General features: G+C 60.1%; 1 protein-coding gene across 5 annotated transcripts; it reads left to right on the plus strand.

Annotated features, from left to right (window-relative positions):
- The first annotated feature begins 79 nt into the window (after positions 1 to 79).
- CERS4 (ceramide synthase 4) lies at positions 80 to 27,301 on the plus strand. Of its 5 annotated transcripts, none has more exons than XM_070622890.1 (11): positions 80 to 317; positions 19,644 to 19,817; positions 22,227 to 22,344; positions 22,974 to 23,092; positions 23,187 to 23,244; positions 23,607 to 23,657; positions 24,026 to 24,118; positions 24,333 to 24,461; positions 24,873 to 24,979; positions 26,587 to 26,743; positions 26,843 to 27,301. In XM_070622890.1, the coding sequence occupies exons 2-11, from the start codon at positions 19,645 to 19,647 to the stop codon at positions 26,999 to 27,001; spliced, it is 1,164 nt and encodes a 387-aa protein (XP_070478991.1). In that variant the 5' UTR covers positions 80 to 317; position 19,644; the 3' UTR covers positions 27,002 to 27,301. The 5 variants fall into 5 exon arrangements, with proteins under 5 accessions (XP_070478991.1, XP_070478990.1, XP_070478989.1 ...); XM_070622888.1 differs by lacking the exon at positions 80 to 317 and adding an exon at positions 443 to 1,192; XM_070622886.1 differs by lacking the exon at positions 80 to 317 and adding an exon at positions 19,267 to 19,420.
- The last annotated feature ends 645 nt before the right edge of the window (positions 27,302 to 27,946 follow it).

Genomic DNA, 27,946 nt, shown 5'->3' on the forward strand with positions numbered 1-27,946 from the left:
AAGCGCACGCAGGAGGCTGGAGGCTGGATTCGGGCCGGGAGCGCCTCGGGGCCGGGAGGGGCGGGGCAGGGGGCGGGGCAATGGGCGGGGCCCGGGCAGCGGCCTAGTCGTGGAGAGGGGTGCCTGGCCCCGCCCCGCCCCGCCCCGCGCCCCCTCCAGTCTTCCCTGTCGGCCCCGGGCCGAGGCGGCGCCGCGAGCAGAGTCCGGCTGCCTCGTGCGCGCTGCGCGTGTCGCCTTCTCCTCCGCATCTGCCACCAGGCGCGCCGTCCCCCGCCCCGCCGCCGGCCCCTGGTGCGCCCCGCCGCCTGCGCGCCCAGGTAAGCGAGCGCCCCGCGCCCAGATCGCCGCCCGGAACGCCACCCTAGCGGCGAGCTCGGGCCCCGCCTCCGCGGCCATGGCGGCCCCGGCCCGGCCCCCAGACGCAGCCGCTCCGGCCCCCATCACCCCTCCCGGGACGGCCTCTCAGGGCTTCCCATCTGGTCCCAGGCCCGGGCCGCGTTCCCGAGAGAGCCCCGCTCCCCCCGAGGGCCGGGGCGCCGCTGCGAAACGCGGGAGGGAGTGGGGCCGAGCCTGGCACGGTGACGCGGGGGAATCCGGATGCGTGAACGCAAGGAGCGCGCCGGGAGTGGCGGCCCGTCCCCAGCGAATCCAAACGGAGCGCCTACTGGGTGTCCCCGACGTGCCAGGGCTGGGGATGGCGCCCGGGCCCCTGGCCTCGGAGCCCACAGCCCGGCCGTGTAGACGGCTGGGAACCGCGTAAACAGAGAGACGCAGATCATTCCAGCCAGTGCTCAGTGCGAGGAGGACGGCGCATCAGGGGGATGGGGTGAAGGCCAGGAAGGGATCCTCGGAGAAAGTGACATCTGGGCCTGAGTGGTCCAGCCAGCGAGGGCTTTTTAGGTCCCCAAAACAGCCAGATTCTGAGGCAGGGCCCAGCGTGATGTGTTTGCAAGAGCAGAAAAGAGGCCGGTGTGGCTGGAGCGCGGTGGGCCGGCGTGGCTGGAGCGCGGTGAGCCAGCGTCAGCGGTGGGGAGAGGTGGGCCCGGGCCTCGAAGATGGCGAGGAGTCTGTGGATTCCATTCTCAAGTCTGTGGGGACCACGAGGCTTAAACACGGTCTCCTTGTGTCTTCAGAAGATCCTGCAGCTGCTCTGGGCAGAAGCGATGGCAGGAGACCTGGGAGGAGCCTGCAGGTTGGGACCCGACTGCTAGGGGTGGTGGATAGTGAGTGACTTGGGGGTTCATTTTGGCCGAAGAACGTCATCTGTGTCCCCCGCCTGCTCAGAAGTGGGGCCCAAAGAAGGGTCCGTGAAGGAGATTTCTGGCCTGGGCAGCTGAGATTATAGAGGGGCCTCTCCTTGCCTAGGTGGGGAAACTGAGGGAGAAACGAGTCCGGGGGGCGGGGGGCGGCTGTCGTGGCTGAGTCTGACTTGCGAAACCAATGAGATGCCACCTGATTGCCGAGGCTCCTGGAGGCCAGGCGAGGCCCCAGGCCGCCGAGCGCAGAGCCCCACTGGGGCAACCCGGACCTTAATGCTTGGCGCTGTCTGAGATAGAAATTCTTGGAAGCCCCCCGAATCTCTAGCCTCAGCGCAGGCCCCTTTCAAGAACAGGTGCTGTGAATAAAGCTGGTGATGGTCCCGGGGGGAGCCTGGAGCCAGCTCAGCACACCTGGGGACCGAAGGCTGGAGGGAGGAGGCAGTCAGCCGTCAGATGCAGGCAGAGCATCCTCCTAGCCTGGCCTCCTGGCTCAGCCACTCCTGGCAGTGGTGTCTTGAGCGGGGAGGGAAGAGGCGGTGGAAATAAGCTGTGAGCCTTGGTCGGGAACTTTCCTGAGCTTCAGTTTGCCCATCTGTAAAATGGGTCAGCAGCACCTCTATCTGGGAGTGTCGTTGGGAGGAAAGGAAGTCTTGGCTAGGAAAGGGGCTGGGCCAGTCCAGTGGCAGCCTCTGGCCTGAGGGGCTGGGGGTGGGCTGCGGCGTAGGTGGGAGTCCAGGGTCCCCAGAGCCTCCGTTTCCTGCTCCAAGAAATGGGAGCGATGCGGAAGTGCGCCCACCTCCAGACAGATGGCGTGAGTCAGGCGTGTGAAAGGGCTGCTTGGTAGAGCACCTGACACGGAGTGATTACTCAGCGCTGGGGTGACTGTGGGGGGGGCGGGCTACCCCTCCCCACACCCCTGGGACGCCCACAGGAAAGCAAGCCCCGTGGGACCCTGCTCCCTTTTCTGGACACCAGAGGCTGCCTCTGACCTCCTCCTGCCAGTTCGAGTTTAGTCCCCTAAGGCTACTGACTCCACCTCCTCCTACTTGTTTCTTTCCCTGTAAAATGGGAATAATATCAGTCATCACCTCGGAGGGGAGCCAGCCACGCTGCTAAGAAGCACCTGGTAAAGGAGAGGATGCCTTGCGGGGAGGGAGTCTGGACGCATGGCCTTATTCATCCTTGGGAGCTGGGAAGGCTTCTTGGAAGAGGTGACCCTCGGCCAGGGAGCAAAGATGTGGAGGGGAGACACTGCGGGGGGCCTGGGAGGAGCTGCCCAGAGCTGCCCGGAGGCGACAGCATCCTGGATGGACAGCTCCATCAGGAGCTGGACCAGGTGGAGGTTGGAGGCGGGAGAAGTGGGTGGATCCTGGAGAGATCTGAAGTCTGGGGTTGGGGGGAGGTGGAGTAGCCCCTGACTGGGGAGCGCAGGATCCCGTGCGCGTCAGCAAGGTGCAGGGTGCACTTTGGGAAAAAGGGAGTCTGGAGCTCGCGAGACGGCCCCGCTCTGGAGGATGGAGTGGCGAGGGGGCAGGAGGAAACCAGGAGCAGGTGGCAAACCAGAGGCCGAGGGAGCAAGGGCTTCCCCAAGGAGGAGCAGGTCAGCCTCAGCCATGTCTGAATCCCCTGCTTGAAGGGTTCCTCCCCGTGGCAGGGGTCTTATGCCCTTATCTGGCTGCCCTTCCCTGCCATCTCCTCCCCCTGCTCCTCCCCCCAAGCCATTCAGAATGGGCTTTTCTTTGCCACCCTTGAATGGGCCCCTCAGACCCAGCCTAGCTCTGACCAGGGTGACCTAAAGGGGGCCTTTCTCCTCCCTCAGTCTGGAGTTTATACCTTTGTTAATATGATGCTGTTACACCAGTTCCCCACACGGAACCTGCAGGAGCTCAGCTCTCACCCCACCTGTCCTGGGCTCATTTGCCCCAGGGTCCCACGACTGTGTCTCTAAGGAGGGGTCAAGCCCCTTCCAGCCATGCCCTAGGGACCCCCTCTGCTCTGTGCTTGGCTCCGCCTCCTTTCCACCCCTGCCTGTCTGTCGTTTATTCATTCAGCACATACGTATGAAAGGCCTGCACTGGGAGGCACTGGGGACCAGCATGAACAAAAACGAAGCTTCCCCACTGCCCCCTGCCTCGTGGAGCTGATGTTCTGGGAGGAGCGGAGGAGGGAGGGGCATGAGATCTGAAGGATGAGAAGGAGCTCGCCAGGTGGACATCCATAGCAGGAGCATTCCAGGTGGCAGGCCCGGCATGTGCAAAGGTCCTGGGACAGGATGGGGCGTGGCGTATTGGAAGAAGGCTGGTATGGCTGGGTGGAGCAAAGTGAGCCAAGGGGGAGAGTGGGGAGAGGGGCAGATGAAGAGACTGAGGGTCCTAAGGGCCCCCAGTCCGACCACAGCAGACCCTGGCAGGTCCCTGCTGGAGGGGTGGGAGGTGGTTGGCCCTGCTGCTCTGTGGTTTGTCGGGGGGTGGCTTGGGTCCTTTGTCCTCTGTGTGTCGGGGGCGATGGACGCAGTGATGAGGACCAGGCAGGAGGAGGCGGCCAGGGTGGCCACTGGGTGGGCGGGTCAGGATGGTCTCAGAGAGGTGATGGGCGCCCTGAGGACACGGGGATGGCGGGCAGGCGCCTGGTGGGCCTGGAGGACGAGCAGCAAAAACCACAGCAGCTGTGTTTTGAGGATGGCCCCGCCACCAGCCCGCTGTCACCCCCTGTCCAGGTGGAGGAGAAAGGGCTCGCGCCACCCCCCCCCCCACCCTGTCCCCGACGTGGGCAAGGCCGGGTCACCCTTCCGCCCCGTCACTAGCGTGCACCCCCAACCCCTCTGGCTTCAGGGTCTTCCCCGAGGGGATTCGGACCCTCGGAGCCTGAAACCCACTTCAGAGGTTCTGCTGAGCCAGGATGCCGTGACCGGGTCTGTCCCCATCCTGCTGGTCCCCCTCCAGATCGGGGATGGGTGTGCCTTCAGGCAGCTCCCTTTGGCCCTGGCTCAGCGATGACGGGGATCCTGGCAGGCGCGAGGGGGCCGCAGCGGGAGCAAGGGGAGAGGGGTAAACTGTGAGGAGATGACAAGGGACAAGGACAGTGACAGGAGGGGAGAGCAGGCAGGACGAGCTTTGGAAACGTCTACCTCTGGGTCTCGTTTCTGCATCTGAGAGTTCCTTAGGGCAGGTCTAAAAGTAAAGCTGACCCCTCCCTGCCCTCACCTCTTCCCTGTCTCCCCTCTGCTCCAGCCCCAAGGACTCGTGTCTATGCCTTGAATCCCCCCCACCACGGCCCTGCCTCAGGGCCTTTGCACAGGCTGCTCTTGCTGCCTTGAATGCTCTGCCCCCATGGCTGCCTCCCTCACCTCCTTTGCTCAGATATCACCTCCTCAGGGAAGCCTTCCTGACCTCCCTGTTTAAAACTGTGGCCCCCACCGCCCGGCTCCTGATCTCTTCCCCCCAGGCCTTTTTTTTTTTTCTCACGAATACCTGACATAATAAAACAAATTCATAAAACATGGTGTTTGCCGCCTCCCAGCCCTACCCCGTCCAGAACCTCAGCTCCGTGAGGGTGGGAATCCTGACCTAGCCTGTTCCCTGTGGAACCACAGTGTAGACTCCGGCACCTGGTACACAGTAGGTGCTCAATAAATGTTTGTGAAGTGATGACAGGCGTCTCAGGCACTTCTGGCTACAGACCGAGAGGCTTGGCTTGGATGCGGGGGTGCTCATGGGGTGGCAGGCTCTGGAGACAGGCTGGCTTAGGTTCCATCCCCCCTCTCCCCTTCCTACTTTGTGCCCACAGACAACTCTGGGCCTCAGTTTCCCCAGCTGCAAAATGCAGACGCCAGAAGCACCTGGCGCTGGACCCCTGCTGCCGCTTCCTGGGGGCCTGGCTGGAGCCTGGAAGGAGTTCGGGGCAAATCAAACTCTGAGGCAGGACTTCCCCACGTAACCCTAGAATTTTCCAGAAATGTGTTGAACATGAGGGGAGGTACTTCGGGAGGGGGGTGGGCAGAGCCTCTGTGAAGAGGTACCGTTTGAGCTGAGCCCGAGGCCCAGCCGGGGATGCACACTGCCTGGCCCCGAGTGCCCTCCGTGGGGAGGGCCAGACGCATCCCTGGACAGCGTGAGCACAGCCGAGGACCCCCAGGCCCTGAGCCAGCCTGGGAGGCCCGGAGGGCTTCCTGGAAGCAGCCGCGCGCGCGCGCGCGCGCAAGCCGCTCACTTGGAGGGCTGGGAGAATAGGGAACCGTGCCTCGGGCGGAGGGCACAGCCCCGGCGGAGGCCTGGTGTCCGAGTGTCGCCTCAGCGCGGCGGTTCTGAGATTTGCACGGACCCTGGGAATCCGGCAGGGACCCGCGGAGTCTGGTGGCCGCAGGAGGTTGGCGCAGGGCGGCGGGCAGGGCTGGATCCCAGAGGGCTCCGAGCAGATGAATGCACGGCCCGGAGCTGGGGGAGCCCCCCTGGGGCTCTCCAATGGGGGAGACACCCGGCTTGTCCTGGAAGCCGGGGTAGGGAGAGGGGTGGGTGGGGAGGAGGGGAGGAGGGGAGAGGGGCGGGTGGGGAGGAGCGCTGGGCCCTGCGCCCTCCGATTGGCCCTGCGCCTCCAGGCCCCCGGCAGCCCCCCTGCCTCCCTGCCTCCATCTGCGCCTCCGAGGGCCGCCCCGCGAGGTCATCTGAGAGGAAGTGCTTCGCCTCCTGTTACACAAACATCCCCGGGCCTTAAAGGGCCCACGGTCAGCCTCGGCCACCCGCTGGGGGGTCGGGGGGGGTGCCCCTCTGGGCGCCACCCCGTGCGGTTTGGAGCCCCAGCCCGGCAGCCCCGCCCAACGCAGAGGATGCTGGCGCTCGCGCGCGCCCCACGCGGCGCCCTGCGCTCCCCAGGCGGGCAGAGGGGCGCCGGGAGGGTGACTCATCTCCCTGTCACCCCGAGGCCACCGAGCAGGAGCAGATGCGCGCAGGTGTGCGGACTCAAGTTCACCGCCGTTTGCGGGTCACTTACGCAGCTGAGACCCGACAGGTCTGCAGCTGGCGCCGGGGCGCGTGCCGAGTCAGGGGGCACAGAGGCGGTGCCTGGGGGGCGCTGGGGTCCAGGGCTCTTGAGGGCCTGCCTTCTCCCCCACTGTCACCCTTCCTACCTCTTAGACTCCGCCGTCTGGGAGTCCCACCCCTGGCCCAAGAAGGTTCTTCCTACCCCTGGGCTGTGTGCCCCCAAATTCTTGCCCAAGCAGGTTGTTCCCAGATCAGTGCCTGCCCAGCCCTGTCCCAGCCCCCATCACCTCCCAGACACCAGCCCCTGGTGACGTCTTGGGGAAGCCCCTCTCAGTCAGGGAAATCCCAGAGCAGGGACAGCCCATGTGCCTGGAGAGTTCACAGCATCACCGCCTTCCAGTGACATCGAGGCCCAAGGCTCCCACGGCTGCCACTGTGTCTTTCAGGCCCAGGGGACAAGTCCTTTCGGGTGTCCCTTAGCCAAGTAGAGCTCAGACCCACGCTGGCGGCCTCGGTCCAGGACTGAACGTTGTCTTGTTTCATTGTGTTTGTTTTGTGGCCACGTCTGCACGTGACGCGGATGCTGGCTTTCTTCGAGGAAGGGACAGTTTTTTTCTGACAATAAATGGACTTAAGACAAACCCAGGTGGGAGAGGGACGGGGCGAAAGGGTGACGGGGCCTCGGGAAGGATGGAGGCGGGAGCTGGGGGGTCCTCGGGGGTTCTGGGTGTCCGCAGAGAGACCCCAGGCCTCCCCTAACCCTTCATTCAGTCATCTGTTCCGTGGACAGCTTCCAGGCGCCTGTCATGTGTCGGGTGCTGGGAACATGGAGCAGGCAGGCCCATCCCTGTCACTAGGCTCCCGGGAAAGAGACCACAGTTGCCCTGAAAGTTCTGAGAAAGGGGACAGGAGAGTCCACAGGAGGGACCCTTCACCCAGCCTGGGGGCACCTGGCAAGGGCTTCCTGGCAGAAGTGGCTGGAGAACAGAGTGGTGAAGAACTGCAAGGGATTTGCAGGCAGAAGGGAGACCGTTACTGGTAGGGGAAACAGCACGTGCAAAGGCCCAGCGGTGCACCTGGGTGCACAGTGCAGCATCTGTCAGAGCACTTGCAGGATTGAATGCTGAGGGTCTGATCTGCACGTTCGAAGGATGGCATCGATGCTGATGTACATCAGGGGGCCTGGACTAAACCTGGGGGCAGGGAGACTGGGGAAAAGTGGCCACAATGATTGTGACGAGAGACGAGGCTGCCGCAGTGGGATTCAAGCAGAGAAGGGCCTCGCTGGACAATTACAGGGGAGATGGATGCAACTGGGGAGTAGCTGAGCATCCAGGGGGTGTGCGGAGGGCTCTGGGAATCTAGAAACGTGCAGCACGCATGCGCGGATCGCGGCTTCCAAGGGTCAGATGCGCCACTAGGAGGTCACGAATACGTGGACAGGATGGGCCGCTGGGATGGGCCTGGGGACAGAGGGTGGTCACTGGGGAAAGTGGTGGCGAAGTCCGAAGTAGTGGGGTGGGAATGGACTGAAATACAGGCACAGAGACAGCCAGCCTGCTTTCTGGGAATGCCGAGCTGCCACGGCTGATCCCAGGTCCTGTGACCAAGGCCATCTGGAGCGCCTGGGGCGAAGTTAAAATTCCAGCCGTTTACCAGCTGTGTGACCCTGGGTCCACGAATCAGTGTCTCTGAGACAGTTCAGCCGTGGGAACCGTAACAGCATGTTCCTCAGAGCAGGGCTGGCATTTCCAGGGCAGGGAGACAGGCGTGTGGGTCAATTGGCGCAGGGCTGGCCCCAGGGCTAGTGACTGTAGGTAACACCTGGCATGGTACCAACCCCGCGGGTGCATTGGGCAATCCCTGATAGGGGCGTGGGCAAGGCCTGCTGTCCCAGGAAATACTCTGGCTTTTGCTGCTACTCGACCTTCCCTGAACGTGCCTCCAGGCATGCCGTCACCAAGGGGCGGCAGAGGGGTCCGCTGGCCCACTGGCAGCAGAAGTAGAGCAAATGTTAGACCAGGCCAGAGGGTCTCACGCTGGAGGAGGGATGCGCTCAGAGTATGACCTGGAGCCCACAGTTCTCTCCACCCTGGAAGGTGGGCAGTGGCATCGCCAAAGGGGCTGATCTGGATTGGGAAGTGGTTTCTTAGGTGGTGAGCCGGACGGGGTTGGGGGGAGGCTCGTGGCCAGCCAGAAATGCCACCTCTGAGCCCCCGTCTCCTCTGCCAATGCCCCCTTCAGTGGAAGCCTTTTCTTTTCTCTTGCGCTAATATAATTTTCTATTTAAAAAGTCACCCCGAATATATACATATGCTGGAATATCATTCAGCCTTAAAAGGAAGGGAAGTCCTGATGCTTGGAACAGCATGGGTGAACCCTGAGGACGTTACGCTGGGTGAAATAAGCCGGACACAAAAGGGCAGATGCAGTGTGATTCCACTTACAGGAGGAACCCAGAGTCATCAAATTCATAGAGACGGAACGTAGAATAGAGACTTCCGGGGGCCATGGGAGGGGAATGAGGAGGTGCTGTTTAATGGGACGGAGTTTCAGCTTTGCAAGATGAAAAGAGCTCTAGAGATGAATGGTGGTGATGGTTGCACAACCTTATGAGTGTACTTAACACCACTAAACTGCGTGTTAGCCATATACCTCGCTCCAAAGGTCACCGGGACTCTGTATATTTTTTTTAATTGTAGTAAAATATATATAACATAAAATTCACCACTTTAACCATTTTCAAGCGTGCAGGGTGGTAGCATTCACTATGTTCTCAATGTCGTGTAGCCATCACCACCATCCATTTCCAGATGCACATTTTTATTCCACCTTTATTTTTGTTTCTCTATTCTTCTGTTTGGACATTAGCTCTTATCTGTCTCCAAATTTATTAACTCTTCTGTCATTTCCAGTTGGCTCTCAATATTTTATTTTTTATTTCAAATACTGTGTTTTTCTGGTCTTGAGTTTCCGTTTGGTTCATTGCGATAGTTTCTGCTCCTCTGCGGAAATTTCATGTTTGTTCCTTCCTTAGGAGCTCATTTTTCTCCGCATTCTTGGGTCGATTTATAATAGCTGCTGCAAAGTCCTTATCCGCTCGTTCCAACATCAGAGTCACCTCAGGGCCATTCCTCATTCATTTCCTTCTTTCTTGAGTAGGGGTTGTGTTTCCTGTTTCTTCAAGTGTCAAGTCATTTTGGATTGTATTCTGAACATTGTGTTGTAGAGATTCTGGATTCTGCTGTGTTCCTCTGGAGAGCATTGATTTTTTTTTTTTTTTTTAAATCAGGCAATTCACTTATCTGGACTGAAACTCCAAACTCTGTTTCCTTTGTGGTGAGTGGCAGGTGAAATCTCTGTGTCTGTCTTTTTTTTTTTTTTTTTTTGAGAAGAAGATTAGCCCTGAGCTAACTGCCTCCAATCCTCCTCTTTTTGCTGAGGAAGACTGGCCCTGAGCTAACATCCATGCCCATCTTCCTCTACTTTATATGTGGGATGCCTACCACAGCATGGCTTGACAAGCGGTGCCATGTCCGCACCCGGGATCTGAACCAGCGAACCCCGGGCCGCCGAGATGCGGAACGTGCACACTTAACCGCTGCTCCACTGGGCCAGCCCCTCTGCGTCTTTCTTTTAGGCTTAGCTGGGCTGGTTGGAGCCAAAAGTTAGCAAGAGACTCACACAGAGTTTTTGTAGAATGTGGAACTTCTTTTTTCTGGCTCTCTCCTTGCCTACACGTTCTGTCTCATTATTGGGCTGTTGTGGTCTCTTTGAGCTCAATCTTCTCATTTTTCAAGCCAGTTTCTGTTTCCATGAATAACAATGAAAAATGGGCAACTCACCCCAGGCTGTTCCCTTCTTCCACGTATAGACTCTCCTGTAACTTCTGCCTACTTTGGGGTCACTCTCTAAAGCAGTGCTGTCCGGTAGAATTTTCTGCAGTGATGGAAATGTTCCCTATCTGCGCTGCCTGATACGGTTGGCACAACTGAGAAACTGAATTTTAAATTTCATTCAATTGAATTGAAATTGAAATTTCAGGTCATTTGTTTGTTTGTTTGTTTTTTAATGTAGTCCAGAGTTTGTCGTTCTCTCTGAGAGGGCGGGTCGGCTGCCACTAACCTCACCACCTCCAGAGGCAGAACCCTTGTCGTGGTTTTCCGCTACGTAAATGACAGCCATTCATCTCTCTCTGCATTTTGCTTTACTTTTTTCTACTCAGTGATCCTCCCAAGTCAGTGAGCATGGCTTTTCCTCCTTCTCCTTGTCACCTCTCCTTTGGCAATTTTCTAAATTAAAAAAAAATTTTTTTTTAATTGTGGGAAAACACATATAACAAAAAATTGATCATGTTGGCCATTTTTAACTGCACAGTTCAATATCGCTAAGTATATTCACGTTGTGGTGTAACCAACCTCCAGAACTTTTTCATCTTGCAGAACTGAAACTCTGGCCCCATTAAACACTAACTCCCCATCCCTCCCTCCTCCCAGCCCCTGGCACCCACCTTTCTACTGTCTGTGAATTTGACTCCTCTGGGGGCCTCCTATAGGTGGAGTCCTATGGTCTTTGTCCTTCTGTGTCTGGCTTATTTCACTGAGCACAGTGTCCTCAAGGTTCATCCATGTTGTATCTTCCTCCTCCTTTTAAACTCTTACCTAATATTTCACAGTATGGAATCCTGAGCTTTCTGATCCCCAACTGCTGGATATCAAGGTTGCTTCCAGTTTTCACTGGAAGGGAGAGGGGGCAGGACCCTGAAGGGGCACAGGGAGATTTTGGGAAGTGATGGCTGTGTTCATTCTCTTGATTGAGGTGATGGTTTCACGGGTGTGTACATATGTCAAAAGGCACGGAGTCACACGCTGTAAACACATGTGGCTTCTTGAATGTCAGTGATACCTCTGTAAAGCTGTGTTTATTTGATTGGTTTGTTTAATTGTATAGTCCAAGTGGGCTCCCCTTACGCTCCCCTCTTGATCTCATCCCTGTAATAATCAGATCCTTCTGCCCCACCCACTCCTGCCTTTGGGGCTGGGGACTGCTCAGTGACCCCCTCAAACCCCCAGAGACTTGATCCTTTCTCCTCATCTGTCCTTCTTGAGACCTTCTTGACTGACGCCCCAACACACACCCACACTAGCTGATGCTGGGGACCCCAGAGGGCTCTCCCTGGCCCTCACTGTCTGGGAAGACGCAGAACCAGCTCGCTCTCGAAGCCCCCCGGGGGCCCCTGAAGAAAGGCCCAAGGGCAGGGCTGGGAGGGGGAGGGGACTCTGCAGAGGCTGGGAAAGACAGAGAGGGCCTTTTACATAGGGAATTTAATCTGATCCCGGTCTTGCAAGACTCGTAGACTCGTAGGAACTGGGCCAGTGAAGAGGGCGGGGGCATTTCAAGGAAAAGGCTGTGCGTGTGCAGAGGCCGGGGGTGGACTCCTGGAGGAAGCTCTTGGGAATCCTGGCTCCTGGGGGTGGGCTGACGCGGGGGCTCAGTGGAGCTCTAGCAGGACAGCTGGCAGGCAGGGGCCTGGAGGAGGCCCGAGGCAGAGCTGGGGGCCACTGCACGGCAACGCTTTCTTTTCGGTGGAAGTGGGGTTTGCCAAGGGGCCGTTCTGAGAAGCTGCAGCCAAGGGAGTGGGAGGGGCCGTGGGGGCGAGAGGACAGGCTGTGGTGAGGCGAGAGGCCAGTGGGCGGGGGGTACCAGGGGCCCCAGTCCAGTTTCCCAGCCCCCTGAGCTGCGGGGGTGGGGGGTGGCGGTGTTGAAGTTAAGAAATCGTGTGCTGAGCTCCTGGCGCCCTGGGGAAACCTTGCTGGGCAGAGGCAGGCCTGGGAGGGTCCTAGGAGTCCTGAGCCCACCGTTGGGCAGAGCAGCCCCGTCCCCACCCTGGGGAGCTTCCGGCCTGGGCTCTCTCCCTTGCCGGCTGCGTCCAGTGGCTTCTTGCTTTGAACCTCAGGCCTCCCAGTTCCGAAGCCGGGAGACAGTGGACCTACTCTGCGGTGATCAAGCCGACCTTGCCTGTTAAAGCAGCTGGGGTTTTTTTCTAGAAAGTTTGTCCACCTGAGCGAAAGTCCTCGTGTCCACCCACCTTTTTGTGTGTCTCTTCTACCCACTTATCTATCCACCTGGCAAACATTTTGTTGGTGCCTGAGGTTGTGCCAGACCCTGTCTGAGGACAGAGCGGTGACTAGAACAACATTCTTGCCTTCACTGGGGTGAGGCAGGCAGGCAAATGAATGAGGAAACAGAGGAAGTTGGACCAGAGGGCTGAAGGAACAAATGATACGGTGGCTTCTCTGGGAATGATCTAAGAAGGCTTCTCTGAGGAGCTGACGAGTGAACTGAGGTGTAAATGATGAGATGGAGCTAGACATGGGGGCTCTGTCAGGGCAACAGCTCATGCAAAGGCCCTGGGGCAGGAATTGGACACAGCTCATGCAAAGGCCCTGGGGCAAGAGTGAGCTTGGTGAATTGGAAGCCCACCAAGCAGCTGTTGGCAGTGAACTGAGCTGGTGGGAGACGGGGGCTGTGCCAACAGGGCCAGAGTGTGGATGTCAGGAGTGTGTCTAAACATGAGGGGCTGGGACAAGGCAAAGCCCTGGACTTAGGGCCCTCCTTGGGGTCCTTGCAGGGAACAGCACTAGTGCCCCCTGGACTGGCTGCATCGGTGGTCATCAGCACCCCACAGGGACCCTGCTCCGAGAAACCCAGAGTGGTGGAGGGGACAGCCGGGGCCCAGTGCAGGGGCGGCTGTGGTTGTCTACAACAACCCCTGCCTCGCCCATCATATGTTCCCTGCCAGGGCCTCCAGCCACAGGCGTCAGGTGACCCCAGGCGGCAGGCCAGGCTGCAGGGCGGAGGGGGTGGGGTGTGTCCGCCTGTCCCTGGGCGCCCCGACAGCTGGAGGCGGAATTGATTTCCTTTGTCACAGGCCTGGCCGTTCCTGTGTTTGCTGCTAGCTCCATCTTCAATGCCACAAAAAAAGCCTGTGCGCATAGCCCTGCTCTGGTGGGCCAAGTGGGGGCGTTTGGGGCTCCGGGGGAGCACTAGGGTTCAGGCGTGCTCCTTCGGACCCCCGATGGGGGGCCGGGGCTCTCCCGCTCATCCTCCCCCTCCCCGCGGCCACGCAAAGCCCTAATCTCCCCGTCCCTCAGTCCCTGGCCGGCTATTTTTAGCCGCTAAGAAGGATTATCAGAAGCTGGCTCCCAGGTGGCAGGGCTGCCCTGGGAGACGGGGGCAGGGATGTGGGTGCAGGCTGGCCGGGCTGGACCAGCCTCCTCGGGGCGGCCCTGGCCCAGCCCAGCCTGAGCTCGGCAGCTGCAGCCTTAAGGGAGGCTGCCGAGAGGGGAGGACGGTTTCTCGCAGGTTCCTTCCCATCCCGACGGCCCCCCCATGCATCCCCTCGCCTCTCTACTGCTAACAGTACCATAACTGACTTCTCCTTCGTGCTCACTGCAGCCCAGGCCCCATCCCAACTGCCCTGTGTAGAAATGGCTGTTAGTCCCAATTTACAGAGGAGGAAACTGAGGCACAGAGAGGCCAGTTTGCTGCCCGAGGTCAAACGACGACAGGCAAATGGGGGAGGCAGGAAGCAAATGCGTTGCCATACCAGCGTGGGGCGATTGTGAACTGCCCAGCCTCCTGAGCCCCTACAAATAGCCTGGAAATCTGGCTGGACCCATTTTTCAGACGGGGCAGCTGAGGCCCAGGGAAGCAGAGTGTCACAGCTGGGGTCCCAAAGAGAAAAGGTAAAAATTAAGAGGGTTCTCTCCCCGAGCCCCATTCCCTTCCATGCCTTGGGAAGAGGGCCTTGGGGGCGCGGGGTGGGAGTAGAAGAGAAATTTGAGCCTTTCTGGCCCGGGTCGCCCGGTTACAGCCGTACCTGAGCCCCTCCTGTGTGCCAGGCTCTGCCTCGATATTCCACAGGCTGGATCTCTGGCCAGCTCTGCCAGCCTGCAAGGAGGACACCTGTCCCACCAACATGCAGGTGAAGAAATTGAGGCTCCCCGGGCTGGGAGCATTGGAGCTGGGACTCCAGCCAGGCTCCAGATCCTGTTCTCGTCTCAAATCAGTGTCTGTGCTTTATCAAGAGGGTGACAGGTTAGAGAGAGAGTAGAACTTCCAGGGCCAAGACATCTGTAGTCAAAGCGTGTCAATCTGAAGCCCCTTTGGGACCCCTCGGGTTTGGGAAGTGTCTTTCTGTTCCCCTTTCTGACTTGAGGGCCGCAAAGGGCTGGGCCTGCTCCACCTGAGGGGCCTGGGGTTTCGGGCTGGTCATGCTCCCTTCCTTCTCCACCGCCCCACCTCCAAAAAGACTGCCTGGCCAGCTCCCAAAGTCACAGTCAGGGAGGCAGGGCTGGGGAGGGTGCTCTCACTGGATCCAAGGTGAGGACAAGCGGGAGATACCTCCAGGAGGAAGTGGCAACTGAACTGGGTTTTGAAGGATGTGTAGAAGTTTGCCAGATAGACAAGGAAGGTGGCTAAGCCCTGTGAGGACAGATGCCTTGCCCACTTTCCCTACCGTTTTGTGTCCTCAGCACCCAGCACAGGGCGGTCAATGTCAGACGGGCATTCTAGGCAGAGCACAGGGTCCCTAAAGGCTGAGGTGTGTGAAATCGGATTGTGGTGGGAGCAGAGAGCGGCAGACTGCGAGGCCGAGGACATCGGCAGAGGTCTGAGATCTCGAGATGCCATGGCTCCTGTGTGGGCTCCTTCATCTCTGAAGCTCGTCTCCATTTGGAAGCCCCACGGCTGCCGTGGGCCCCAATCTGGGCACCCTTGGGTGGGGGTAGGACGTGGGCGGGACTCCTGGGTTGGGGCTCCAGCTCTGGCTGGCTGGGGGCTTTCCCAGGTCGCCCGGCCCACTTTGTCTGCACTGGGGGGGTCAGTGGGATGGGGGGGAGGACCCCTGCAGAGGAGGCTGGAGATGCCCTGCAGTGGGTGTGGCTCGGGCTGGGAGGCTGTGTGTGGGCGGGGCCAGGACTGCCAGGCTGGGCGTGTGCCCTGGGCCTCGTGGGTCTAGCCTAGCCACTGTCGTGTGCCCTTGACTGCTATCAGGCTGCTGCCTGCCGGTGTCCCTCCCCCACCAGAATGTCCAGGATGCCTGAATGCTGGATGCCCCCCACCCTCACCCCTACCCCCCAGGCACGTCCGTGGGCTGCTCCTTCATCGGTACCCCCGTCCGTGGGGGATTCCATCCATCCCCGTGGATTTAAACATCACCCACACGCTGACAAGTCCGGCCCACGACCTGACTCGCTCCTGCCTCCTCCTCGTGTCCAGAGGGACATCTGAGCGTCCCCCACCCCCACCCCCAGAAACCGTGGGAATTTCCTAAGTTGTGAGAGCAACAAAGGTGGTTTTTGTTATGTTAATGAGGTAGCTTTTGGAAAGCCCCTGGGTCACCAAGAAGGGGGCTGGTTGCCAGGGGACCCAACCCTGTGAGTAGAGGGTTGGACCGTTCAGCCCCACCCCCTGACGTCCAGGGAGGGGAGAGGGCTGGAGGTTGACTCAGTGGCCATGGCCAGTGATCTCGTCAGTCAGGCCTGTGTGATGAAACCTCCACGAAAACCCGAAAGGCCGGTTCGGAGCGTCCGGGTGGGTGGGCACGTGGAGGGGCTGGGAGGGTGGCGCGCGGAGAGAGGGGAAGCTCCCCGCCCTTCGCCCAGACCTCGCCCTCCGCGTCTCCTCCCTCCCGCTGTTCCCGAGTTCCAGCCTTTGGGAACAAACCAGGCATCTAGCGAGCAAACTGTTTCTCGGAGTTCCGAGCCGCTCTGACAAATGAATCGAACCCCAGGAGGGGACTGGGGGAACCTCTGATCTATGGCCGGTTGGTCAGAAGCACAGGTGACATCCTGGACATACGATTGGCGTCTCAGTCTTGTGAGACTGAGGCCCTCACGCTGGGATGTGGCGCTCTCTCCAGGTAGCGGGGGCAGAATGGAAGTGAGGGGCCGGCCTGGTGGTGCAGCGGTTAAGTGCTCACGTTCCGATTCTTGGTGGCCCGGGGTTCGCCGCTTCAGATCCCGGGTGCAGACATGGCACCGCTTGGCACGCCATGCTGTGGTAGGCATCCCACATATAAAGTAGAGGAACATGGGCACGGATGTTAGCTCAGGGCCAGTCTTCCTCAGCAAAAAGAGGAGGATTGGCAGCAGTTAGCTAAGAGCTAATCTTCCTCCAAAAAAAAAAAAAAACAGAATGGAGGTGAATTATAGGACACCCAGCTGGCGTCAGGGAATTGCTTTGTAGGGGGAGCGGGGAGAAAACCCTCACGTCTGAACTGGAATCAGAATCGTAGGCGTTTTAAATGCAAACGTTTTAACCTGTGCGGAGAAAAGGGCCCACGGCACAGAGGCACGACTCAGTGGATTTTCTCAACCAGAATAGCACCCGGCTCAGGAGACGGGCCACTCTCTGATGCCCGTGATGTGCTGGGCAGAATAATGCCCCCTTACAGGTGTCTATGTCCTAGTCCTGGAGCCTGGGAATATGTTACCTCCTGTGTTCGACTCTTGGGGGCTCTGCCTCCAAAATGTCCCTGGAAGCCGTCCCCTTCTCTCCACCCCACCTCATCTGGACAGTCCACAGCGCCTCCCTCTGGCCTCCCAAGGCCACTTCCCGCGTGGCAGCCCACACCCCGAGGCTTGCCACGTCGCCTGAAATAAAGCGAGGGCCACAGAGCCCGCAGACTCCACGCGGGTCCAGTCGTGCGACCTACGAGTCAGTCACAGAAAGGAAAGAAGCTAGTGACAGACGCAGCAACACGGACGAATCTCAAGGACGTTCCCCAGAGTGAAGGAAGCCAGACCAAGGACGGAGTGTGGGGTTCCGTTTACAGGAAGTTCTGCGTGATGGAGAAATTGGAACAGAGGTCACCTTTGGGTGGCAGAGAGGGAGACTGACCGAGAAGGGACCCAGGGAAGTTTGTGGAGGGATGGGAATGTCTGCAGGAGGACGCCGGGCGCCAGGGGTACCTGGATTTGTCAAAAGGCAGCATCTGTACACTCGAGATGTATGCATTTTGCTCTAGTAAATTCTGCCTCGGGGGGAAAATATCCCGAAAGCCAATATGGACCTCTCGTTAATGATCTGCATGCTGAAATGCCGCCAAGGGGCAATGTGTGTGTTCGGCTGCTGATGCTGAAATGCACCCAGAAAAGTCGGATGGACTCATGGCGGATAGAGGGGTGGATGGGTGTGTGGACAGCTGTGTGATGAAGCAGTGGAGCAAAGTGTGGTGGGTGTATACAGGTTCATGGTAAATTCTTTCAGCTCTCCTGTAGGTTTGAAGATTTTCATCATGAAATGTTCGGAGAAAGCTCTGAATTCCTCCCCGCAGCCCACAAGGCCCTTCCTCCCCTCCTCCCTCTCTCCCCCTTGCTCACTCTGCTCCAGCCACACAGGCCTCCTTGCTGGTCCCTCAACACTGAGCTCAGTCCTGCCCCAGGGCCTTTGCACCTCCTGTGTATTTCTCTGGAAAGCCCCTCCCAATCACCACTGCCCTCTTCTGCATCAATCCAGCCCCGCCTCATCCCTGGGTCTCAGCTCAGGTGGTCTCTCCTTGGGGAGAGCTTTCTTGGTCACCTCATTTAAAACTGTGCCACCCTGTTTGTTTTTGACCAGGCCCCATCATGCTGTGTCATCTCATTTATCTGTGAATGTGGTTCTTTGTGTATTGGCTGCCTCCCCTGCTGGGCTGTGAGCTCCATGGCAACAGGATGTGTCTGCTCTGTTCCCTGCTGTATCCCCAACCCCCAGCCCCAAGGTGGCGTGTTAAGTCAACCGGAGAACATGGGATGGATGGATGGATATGGATAGACAAATGGACAGACAGGTGGATGAGTGGATGGGTAGATGGACAGGTGGGTGGGCAGATGGACGGATGGATGGATTGATGGATAGATATGGATAGACGAATGGACAGACAGGTGGGCAGATGGACGGATAGATGGATGGATAGACAAGTAGATGGATAGATGGGTAGATGGATGATTGATGAGTGGGTGAATGGATGGATGGATGGATGGATGAATGATCCCACAAATGGATGGATGGATGGATTGACAGACAGGTGGATAGATGGATGGATAGGTAGATGGACAGGTGGGCAGGCAGATGTACATACAGTCCAATGGATGGATGGATGGATGGATGGATAGACAGATAGATATGGATGGACAAATGGACAGACAGGTGGATGAATGGACCATTAGATGGACAGGTGGGTGGATGGATGGATGGAAGGATGGATGAACGGATGAATAGATGGGTGGATGGGTAGATGAATGATTGATGAGTGGATGAGTAGATAAATGGATGGATGGATGGACAGATGAATAGATGGATGGATGGATGGATGGATGGACAAATGAATAGATGGATGGACAGATGGGTGGATAGACAGATGGGTAGGTAGATGGACAGGTGGGCAGGCAGATGGATGGATGGATTGATGGATAGGTACAGATGGATGAATGGACAGACACGTGAATGAATGGACCATTAGATGGACAGGTGGGTGGGTGGATGGATGGATAGATGAACAGACGAATAGATGGGTGGATGGATGGACAGGTAGATAGATGGACAGGTGGGCAGGCGGATGGATGGATAGATGGGTGGATGGATGATTGATGCGTGGGTGGATGGATGAATGGATAAATAGATGGACAGATGGACAGGTAAATGGACAGGTGGGCGGGCAGATGGATGGATCGCTGGATGGATGAAAAAAATGAATGGACAAACATTCCCAGTGGGGACTGGCATGGGGGTCTGGACCCTTGTCTCAAGATCTCAGGAGAAGCTGATGGGGCTCCCCAGACAGCCGGCGGGAGCCCTCTTGGCGGGGAGCTGGCTCTGTGGCCCGCTTCTCCAGATCCGCAAGCTCGGTCACGCAGCCGCGGCCAGCCTGTGCCTAGGAGCGAGCCAGCATTCCCGGCAAGGGGAGTCCGCGTTCAGAATGGTGGCCAGGGAGGGCACTGGGGGTTCCTTACTTCGCCCTTCTGTCTTCGGGCTGCGTAGGAGCTGCGTTATGTACCCACGATGGCAGGAAACCTTGCACCTTTGAGAACTCCAGTTCATGACCCCAGCCGGCCGCTCCCTTGACTCTGACCACTGTTTTCACACGTGTAAAGGGCAGCATAACTCCTGGCGGATGCTGTGTTGTCAAGCCACAGCACGGTAGGAAGGCTGGGCTGACAGGTGGTTATCACATCCCCGTTCTCAGATAACAAGGTTCAAAGAGGTCGAGTCATTTGCCTGAGGACACACAGCTCAATCTGTCACTAACACTGGCTGGAATAAGCTCGAGGTTGCCAGGCAGGGACGAGGGCAGGGTAATGGGCCCTCTGCTGCCCCCGTCCTGCCAGCCGAGCTCTCCCTTAACTGGGCCGTGTGTCCACAGGATGTGGTCCAGCCTGAACGAGTGGCTCTGGCACGAAAGGTTCTGGCTGCCCCCCAACCACACATGGGCTGAACTGGAGGACCCGGACGGCCTGGTCTACGCCCACCCTCGGGACATGCTGGCCGCCCTGCCCGTGGCTCTGGCCCTGGTAGCCGTGCGCCTCGCCTTCGAGAGGTGAGTGTCCACCCTGCACTCGAGCCCATCGTCGCTCACGTGTATGCGGCGCCCGCCCTGTGCACTCACGTCCTACACAGTTTCGTCCTGATGTGTCCCCAGGTGGGGCCTGGCCTTGAGCCAGAGTGCTTTGTCCGGGCCCGATCCTGCCCCCTGCTCTTCTGGTTTCCGGCTTCTCGGGGTGGGGCGGCAGCATCTTCAGAAGACAGGGTGAGGCCTGAGTGTGGGTGCCTGCTTTGCTCACCAGGGATGTGGCTGCAGAGGCCACATACGGCCAGGAAGCGAGAAAGTCCTGCCCGCTCCCTCCTCCCTCTGGCCTCTGGGCAAGCCCCTGTCTCGCTCCCCACCACCCCTGCCTCGTCCCGCTGTCACCCCTGCCTCCCTTCCCGCCACCCCTGCCTTGTCCCCCTAATACCCGTGCCTCGTCCCCTTAACACCCCTGCCTCGTCCCCCTGCCACCCCTCCCTCATCTCCCACCACCCCTGCCTCACCCTGCACCACGCCTCCTCCCTCCGCATCCCCTCTGCATCGCCCCCTGCCACCCCTCCCTCAGCCCCCGCCACTCCTCCCCCCGGCTCCTTCTAACGCCATCCCTCTTGCTCCCTTCTGTAGCCAAAGGAAGGAGCACGGCCCCCCGGCCTCCCCTTTTGGGCCCCCTCCCCTCCCCCAGCCTCCCACCACGGGGCACCCAGCCCCTGCGTACATGCCACCTGCCCAGGTCCCCAGCAACCTCCCGGCTGCCAAGCCCCATGGGTTTTCAGTCATTTGTGAGACCAGAGGCTGCACTGAACTGGGTTTCCCTGTTCGTCCATCCCTGGGGTCCCCCCCCCCATACCCGGTGGTCCTACTCTTTGCCACTTGACCGGTGCTGTGGTCATAGCTCCCAGACCCGCCTTGCCAGGCCCCTTCCCGCCGGCCTCCCCACTGCCCCCCTCTTACTGCCCCCCTAGGTTCCCCCTTGACGCTGAGGGATCCTCACCCTCCTCACCCCTGATTTCAGGTCTGCATCTTCTTTGTGATCACTGGGCCTTTGCACTCGCTGTCCTGCGGTTCCTTTAAGGCTCCAGGGATACCTGCTCTGCCCCTCCCCCCACAGAGCCCTTAACCAACCTCCAGACCCCACTTTGGGTCCCCGCTCTGTCCCGCGCGGACTATGGGGACATGGGAGCCTTTTGCACCTTGCTTTGTCTCTCCCACTCACAAGGAGCTTCCTGGGGTCTGGACTCCCTGGACACAGGCTAGACACAGGGACCCAGGGAACGAGCACTTATTCTGTGCCAACCCTTGCTCTAAGCAGTTGACGTGTTTTAACTTACCTAGCCCTACTCTTATTATCTCCGTTTCACAGAAGAGGAAATGGAGGCACAGAGAGGTCAAGTGACCTTCCTGAGGTCACACAGCGGGGAGGTCAGCTGGGCCTGAGGCTTTGCCTGAAGGATTCTGGGAAGCCCGATTCAGCCAGGCCTTAAAGGGCCAGTCTGCTTTCCTGCAGGACTGGGGAGGGTGGAATGGGGGTGCAACAATGACCCGGTTCACTGCTGGAGCCCCGAGGCCCGTTTGCATATTTAACTGATGGCCTCTTCTGAAGTGGGGGTGTTAACACATCCCAAAGGCGCCCGTTGCCCCTCCAAAGGGCAGTGCAGGTGGGAGTAGCTTTCCCAGGGTCGAAGGCAGGGCTTTTCCCATTCTTAAGGGAAAGTGAGTCTTGGGTTGCAACTCCAGGTCTGCCACCTACTCACTGAGTCACCCAGGGCACATCTCTGACCTCTCTGAGCCTCTGGTGCCCATCAGGACAATGGGGACCATGGCAATACGGTTCAGTGAGCCAGCGTATAATGTGGACTTGGACCCAAGCTTGACAGATCGTAAGCGCTCAGCAAACCTCAGTCCCCTCCCCCCATCATTGTTGAGTCTGGAATGCGTCCCTTGCTCCGCGGCTCCAAGCCTCAGTTTCCCCAAATGAAAGGGGACGTTGGGATGCGGGATATGAAATTCGGTCCTGACCTCTGGCCTGGGGGCCCCCTTGTGGGCAGTGTGGTAATTGACCGGGGACCCGGCTCCTCGAAGTGTCCACGCTGGAGTGGAGGATGCTGGGAGGACCGAGGCCTGAGGGGGAGTCCCCAGCCCCGCGGGGGGCAGACCAGGACCCAGGCCACCATGAGGCAGGCAGTAGGGGAACTCTCGTTCCTGGTATGGGATTGGGTGAAGGTACTCGGGCACCCCACAAGTTGGCCTCCCCCCCCCATCCTGAAGACCTGTCCAGCTCCCTTCCGTTTGACCCAGTGCAGCAGCCAGGCTGCCCTCCAGGGTCCCAGGACGTGACCCGGCCCCTCCGAGCCTGTGCCCTCACCGGTAGGGCATCCGTCCCTTCTCACTGGAACCAATGGGCTCTGTCTCCCCTGCACCCAGATTCGTCGGCCTGCCCCTGAGCCGGTGGCTGGGGGTGCGGGATCAGGCCAGGAAGCCGCTGAAGCCGAACCCCACCCTGGAGAAGCACTTCCTCACGGAAGGGGGGAAGCCCAAGGAGGTGAGAGCCCGCCTCCATCGCCGTCGGCCTGCCTGGCCGCCGTGTGGATGCGGCCGGGGGGGTGGTATGTGGCTCAGGACAGGGAAAGCCCAGGGCAGCTGCTGGCACCCCCACAGTGCCCCCACCCTCACCCCACCGGGAGCCCCGTCAACGGGCCCAGCTGCCCAAGGGGTGGATCCTGGCATATGGGGACGAGGAGCAGAGGTCTCTTCTGTGCTGGCGAGGAAGAGAAAGCCTGGCTGTTCTGGGGGTCCCCCCAGCCCAGAGGCGGTCCTCTGACCCTCCCTGTAGTCCCATATTTGGTGTGGCTGCCTGGTGGACAGGGCTGGGCTGTGGGTGGCGCTGGGCTGGGTCCAGAGGGCCACAGGGAGCCTGTTGTCTCCCTCCTCAGTTGCTCTCTGAGGGCAGGGATGGGGGCAAGGTCTCAGCTGCCTGCCTGGGGTGGGGGTGCCACCTATCTCTAGGGGGAGCCGCCCCCAGCCCCCATCCGTCACCTGCCTGTCCTGTGAACAGGGCTGGGTTCTCATAAGGCCCAAGGGTTTTAGGGAGACCCACCTGGGGCCCGCGTGTCCTGGGACAGGGGTGGGAAGCCGCCTCTGTGACCCGGGCCCCCGTCACGCCCTCCCCAGCCTCAGCTGGCCCTCCTGGCCGCCCGGTGTGGCCTGACGCTGCGGCAGACCCAGCGCTGGTTCCGGAGACGCCGGAACCAGGACCGGCCCTGCCTGACTAAGAAGTTCTGTGAGGCCAGGTGAGCCCAGGGGGGCTGTGGAGGGGTGTGTGGGGGTAGGTGAGGGGGTCTGCGCTTCCGGCCGCTGCCTCACCGGCTCCCTCCCCATCTGCAGCTGGAGGTTTGCCTTCTATCTCTGCTCCTTCCTCGGTGGCCTCTGGGTCCTCTACCACGTGAGTAGTCCTGCCCCCCACCCACCCACAAGCACCTACTATGTGCCAGGCCTGGATGGAGTGGTGGGCAGGGGTGCGGGCAGAGGGGACATGTGCAAAGGCACAGAGAGAGGGGAGGCAACTAGGTAAGGTCACGGTGGGAATGTCCACTCAGTGGGCGCCTGTTGAGGACCTACTGTGCACAGGGGCTGGGTCTTCTACAGTGAAGGAGCCCTCGGTCTAGAGTAAGAGCAGAGATGTAACCAGACAGGAAGGAGCAGGCTGAGTGAGAGCCACGGCTGGAGGGCCAGGGGAGCCCCGAAGAATGGGAGGGATGCTGGGGTCCCACCTCGGGGCAGCCTCAGACTCCCATGTTCCCGCAGGAATCGTGGCTGTGGACGCCAGCGATGTGCTGGGACAATTACCCAAACCAGGTGTGTGACAGGGTGTGCTCAGTGGCTGTGGGAGGCTCAGGGTGGCCAGTTCCTGCAGCCACGGGCAGGAGAGCCCAACCTGGCCGTCACACTGGCATTCCTCTCCGGGTCCCACTCTCTAGTTTTGCCTCCACTGGAATGGACAGGGGCCAGGACTCAGGAAACTCGGAGCAGAAGCTGCCACGAAACCACTGCCCTTGATTACCTCCAGGGACGGGGAGCTCACACCTCTTCCCTCACTGGGATTCAAGTGTCTGTCCTGGTTGTGAGCGAACTGGGAGGGCCCTGACCTCTACCCCGGCACGTGCAGCCTCTGCTCCCCTTGCAGCCTCCACTCCCCACAGCTAACCTTGCCCACCCTGCCACAGCCCCTCAAGCTGGCCCTGTACCGCTGGTACCTCCTGGAGCTGAGTTTCTACACCTCCCTGCTGATCACGCTGCCCTTCGACATCAAGCGCAAGGTGAGGCCAGGCCAAAAGTCCGGCTGGGGAAGTGATGCCCCGGGGGAGTCACATCTCAATCGCAAGTAGGGAGGGGTGGCCCCACCCCACGCCCCGAGATCCCCTGGTGCCTCAGGCAGGAGTCCGCCGGGTCCAGGGACCAGCCCAGCCCCTGCCAGGGCCCGCTGCCAGCCCTCACAGCTTTGTCCCAGCTGTGACCCACCATCTCCCGCAGGATTTCAAGGAGCAGGTGGTCCACCACTTCGTGACCATCACCCTGATCACCTTCTCCTACAGCGCCAACCTGCTGCGCATCGGCTCTCTGGTGCTGCTGCTGCACGACTCCTCCGACTACCTCCTGGAGGTGAGCCCACCTGATGCCTCCTGGCCGCCCTTCCGGCCCTGCCCTGCCCTGCCCAGTGCCCTGGAGATGAGGCCCCGCCCCTCTCACCTTTCCTGGGAGGGGAAGCTCTGCCCCTCTCAGGCCTCTTGGGGGGTGAGGCCCCGCCCCTCAGTCCTCCTGGGAGGGGAGGCCCCGCCCCTCAGTCCTCCTGGGAGGGGAGGCCCCGCCCCTCCTTGCTGCCAGAGAGAAGCAGCCTCTCGCACACTGTTTCACCTTGCGGCCGTCCCTGGAGATAAGACCCCCCTGCACACCTGGCCTGGCCCCGCGGGCTTTTGCCCTGAACGAGGCCCCCGGCTTGCGCGGCCCCCTCCCACCCGGCTCCCCTGCCCCCACCCCCACCGCCTGAGTCCCTTTCTCTGCTGCCCTCCCCAGGCCTGTAAGATGTTCAACTACACACACTTCCGGAGGGTGTGCGACACCCTCTTCGTCGTCTTCTCCTTGGTCTTCTTCTACACCCGCCTCGTGCTCTTCCCCACCCAGTGAGTCAGCCCTCCGGCAGGGCATTGGGGAGGAGGCGGGGGTGGCTGAGATCCAGGCCTGCCTCACCTTTGGTTCAGACCCAGGGAGCTGGGGGTGTTGGCTGGGGGGCTTCCAGGAGGAGGCAAGAAAGGGTGTTCTTGGCACAGGGCACAGCATATGCAAAGGCCCAGAGGTAGGAGAGACAGGAAACTGGGCTCTGTCATCATTCCCCTGTGTGCCTGGAATATGGAGGGGGAGGCAGGGTTGGCCACCAGCCCACCAGTAGGTTTGCTGAGCCTCTCCCAGCAGAGGGAGCCCATGAAGATCCCTGCTCATGTGGAGCTGACGTGGGGCGATTTAATAAATGAGGCAGACAAGTAGAATATAGAGCATGTCGGGGAGAACATAAAGTCGCAGAGACAAGAAGTGTGTGGGTAGTTGGCATTGGGATGGTCAGGGAAGGCCTCACTGACAGCATTTGTACAGAGAGGCTGGAGGGAGGCAAGGAAGAGAATCTTGATCACAACGGAAGAGTGGTCCAGGCAGAGGGAACAGCATGTGCAAAGGCCCTGAGGCAGGACCTTGCTTGGCATGTTGGAGGAACAGCCAGGAGGCCACATGTGGCTGGAGCAGAGTGAGCAAGGGGGAGAGAGGGAGGAGGAGAAGGCAGAAAGGGGACGGGGCAGAGTATGCAGGGCCTTATGGGCCAGGGGAGAACTTGGGCTTTTATCCCAAGGGAGATGAGAGCCATAGAGCGTTCTGAGCAGGGGAGGGGTAAGGACCTAACTCAGGTGCTCACCGGCGCCCTCTCGTGGCTGCAGGGGGAACAGCTAGTGAGAGGCCTACACAGGCGTTGGTCCAGGTGGGCCGTGATGCCGGGGGGACCAGTGGCAGGGGGAGAAGCGGGTGGACCCAGGAGGATGACCTGAGGCTCATGAGGTGGGGAAGGGCTCGGAGCTGCTGCCTGAGGATCAGGAGCTCAGCTCTGGGTCTGAGGGACCTGCAGGCCCCCTGAGAAAAGTCGTGGAGGAAGCAGTGTGCACGCCACGCTGAGGTTCCGGGGAGGGATATCAAGGTCTGGTCTTTGCAGCCCCGAGACTGAACGGGGACACCCGGGACCAGGTGTGGCCAGAGGGGCCCAGTCCTGGGGCCCCCTGATGTTTACAGGTCAGGGAAGCCTGCAGAGGGACCAGTGAGGAGGTGGGGAGACGGGAGCGTGGGTCCTTGATGGCACAGGAGGAAAGAGCATCCGGGAGGAGCGAGGGCCAGCTGGGCACCTGCTGCCTGGGCAAGGTGGCCCTTCAGCCAGTCTGGGGAAGGTGAGGGGCAAGGGGGCGTCTGAGGAGAGAAGACGGTGTGAAGGGTCACCTGGGAGAGCAAGCAGGATACTAAGCACCCCCTTGGGGTTCATGGTTGTGACCGGCTGGTCGGCAAACTTGTGCAGTCTCCTAATTTCATATAATCAAGTGATAGAGGCACTTTGTGCCCAGCTGGAGAACACAGGTATCACTCTGGGGGCAGTGGGGAGCCAGAGAAGGTTCTGGAGCAGGGAGGGTCCCCCAAGTCAGAGATCCCTGGGACAGGGGGCCACAGCAGCTGGTGATGCCCCGCTTCCTGCCCGCCGTAGGATCATCTATACCACCTACTACGAGTCCATCGCCAACTCGAGCCCCTTCTTTGCCTACTATTTCTTCAACACGCTCCTGGCGGTCCTACAGCTGCTACACGTGTTCTGGTCTTACCTCATCCTTCGCATGCTCTACAGCTTTGTGAAGAAGGGCCAGGTAGGATGGGGCACCTCTCTGGAGCCCCCAGCCCCGCTCCAGCCTTGTCCCCCCGCCCCGCTCTGTGCTCTGAGCGCCGCCCCACTCCCGCCTCTCTAGATGGAAAAGGACGTTCGCAGCGACGTGGAGGAGTCAGACTCGAGTGACGGGGAGGCGGCCCAGGAGCACCCGCAGCTGAAGAACGGGGAAGCTCCCACGGACGGCCCTCGGAGGCGGGCAGCCGGGCGGCTGGTCAACGGGCACACGCCGGCCACGTAGCTGGCCAAGGACCGGCCGTGAGGGGCTGCCCCCAGCACCAGGCGGTTTGAATTTGTGGGGCAGCTGGACTGGTCAGTGGAGACAGAGAGGGCCCCACCCAGGGTCGGGGGGGCTGATGATCTGTCTCCATCCCCCTCTTTCTGCCCACCCTCCCTCCTTCCCTCAGGCAACTGGACAGAGCTGGGGGCACTGGCAGCAGCGGGAGGCTGCAGCCCGTCAGAGCCACCTCTAGGCTGCAGCCTGGGGCCTGTGAAGAGCCCCGAGCTGAAAGGGGTCCAATAAAACTTGAACGGAACAGAACTCTCTGCTCGAGAGCTTTCTCCCTGTCACAGTTCCTCGTCCATCCCCAGAGGCCCCGAGGGAGCCAGGACCCTCCTTCCCTTCCCCATGGGTGGGACATTCACTGCCACCCTGACATGTGCTCACCCCCCAGGGGATGCAGACAGCAAGCCGTGCGTGGAGACCTGCCCGCCAGGCATGTCCCTGACTCCCAGCCAACGTCTTGGCCAAGCCACCTCCTTCCAGCCCAGGGCAGCCCTCAGCCCCAGCCGACAGATGAGAAGGTTGTAGGCTCACACAGGGCAAGTCCTTGCCCAAGGTCACACAGGTCAGAGGCCAGGTAGAAGGGCAAAGGGGAGACTCTTGCCTGTTCTTGCAGCCCCCACTCAAGGCTGGCAGGACCCCACCCTCATGGTCCCTGGGGCCTCCCTGGAGGTGGTGAAATAGGACCTGGGGGGAACTCCTGCTGGCTTCCCAAGGGTCGGCCTGGGTGAGGTCACTGTCTCTTTGGGAGCGCTACAGAAAGGTGCCCCCTCCCCCAACTGAGCTGGGGGACCTGCATCCATACCCCAGAAGTCACAGCCACAAGGTCCCATGCAGGGCCAGGACGTGCTGCCTTCAGGGGAACACCGAAGAGGAGGAGAGTCATGGAAAAGAGAGAAGCAG

The sequence above is a fragment of the Equus przewalskii genome, chromosome 6 (genome assembly GCF_037783145.1).
Source record: "Equus przewalskii isolate Varuska chromosome 6, EquPr2, whole genome shotgun sequence".
Taxonomy (NCBI): domain Eukaryota; kingdom Metazoa; phylum Chordata; class Mammalia; order Perissodactyla; family Equidae; genus Equus; species Equus przewalskii.

What these genes read in the sequence shown, in the direction of transcription:
- CERS4 (XM_070622888.1), top strand. Translation starts at nt 1,056, where the DNA reads ATGGCGAGGAGTCTGTGGATTCCATTCTCAAGTCTGTGGGGACCACGA. An exon ending in GACCTGGGAGGAGCCTGCAG is followed by an intron (nt 1,193 to 19,643) that starts GTTGGGACCCGA and finishes GTGTGTCCACAG; the next exon opens with GATGTGGTCCAGCCTGAACG. An exon ending in AAGAAGTTCTGTGAGGCCAG is followed by an intron (nt 23,093 to 23,186) that starts GTGAGCCCAGGG and finishes CCCCATCTGCAG; the next exon opens with CTGGAGGTTTGCCTTCTATC.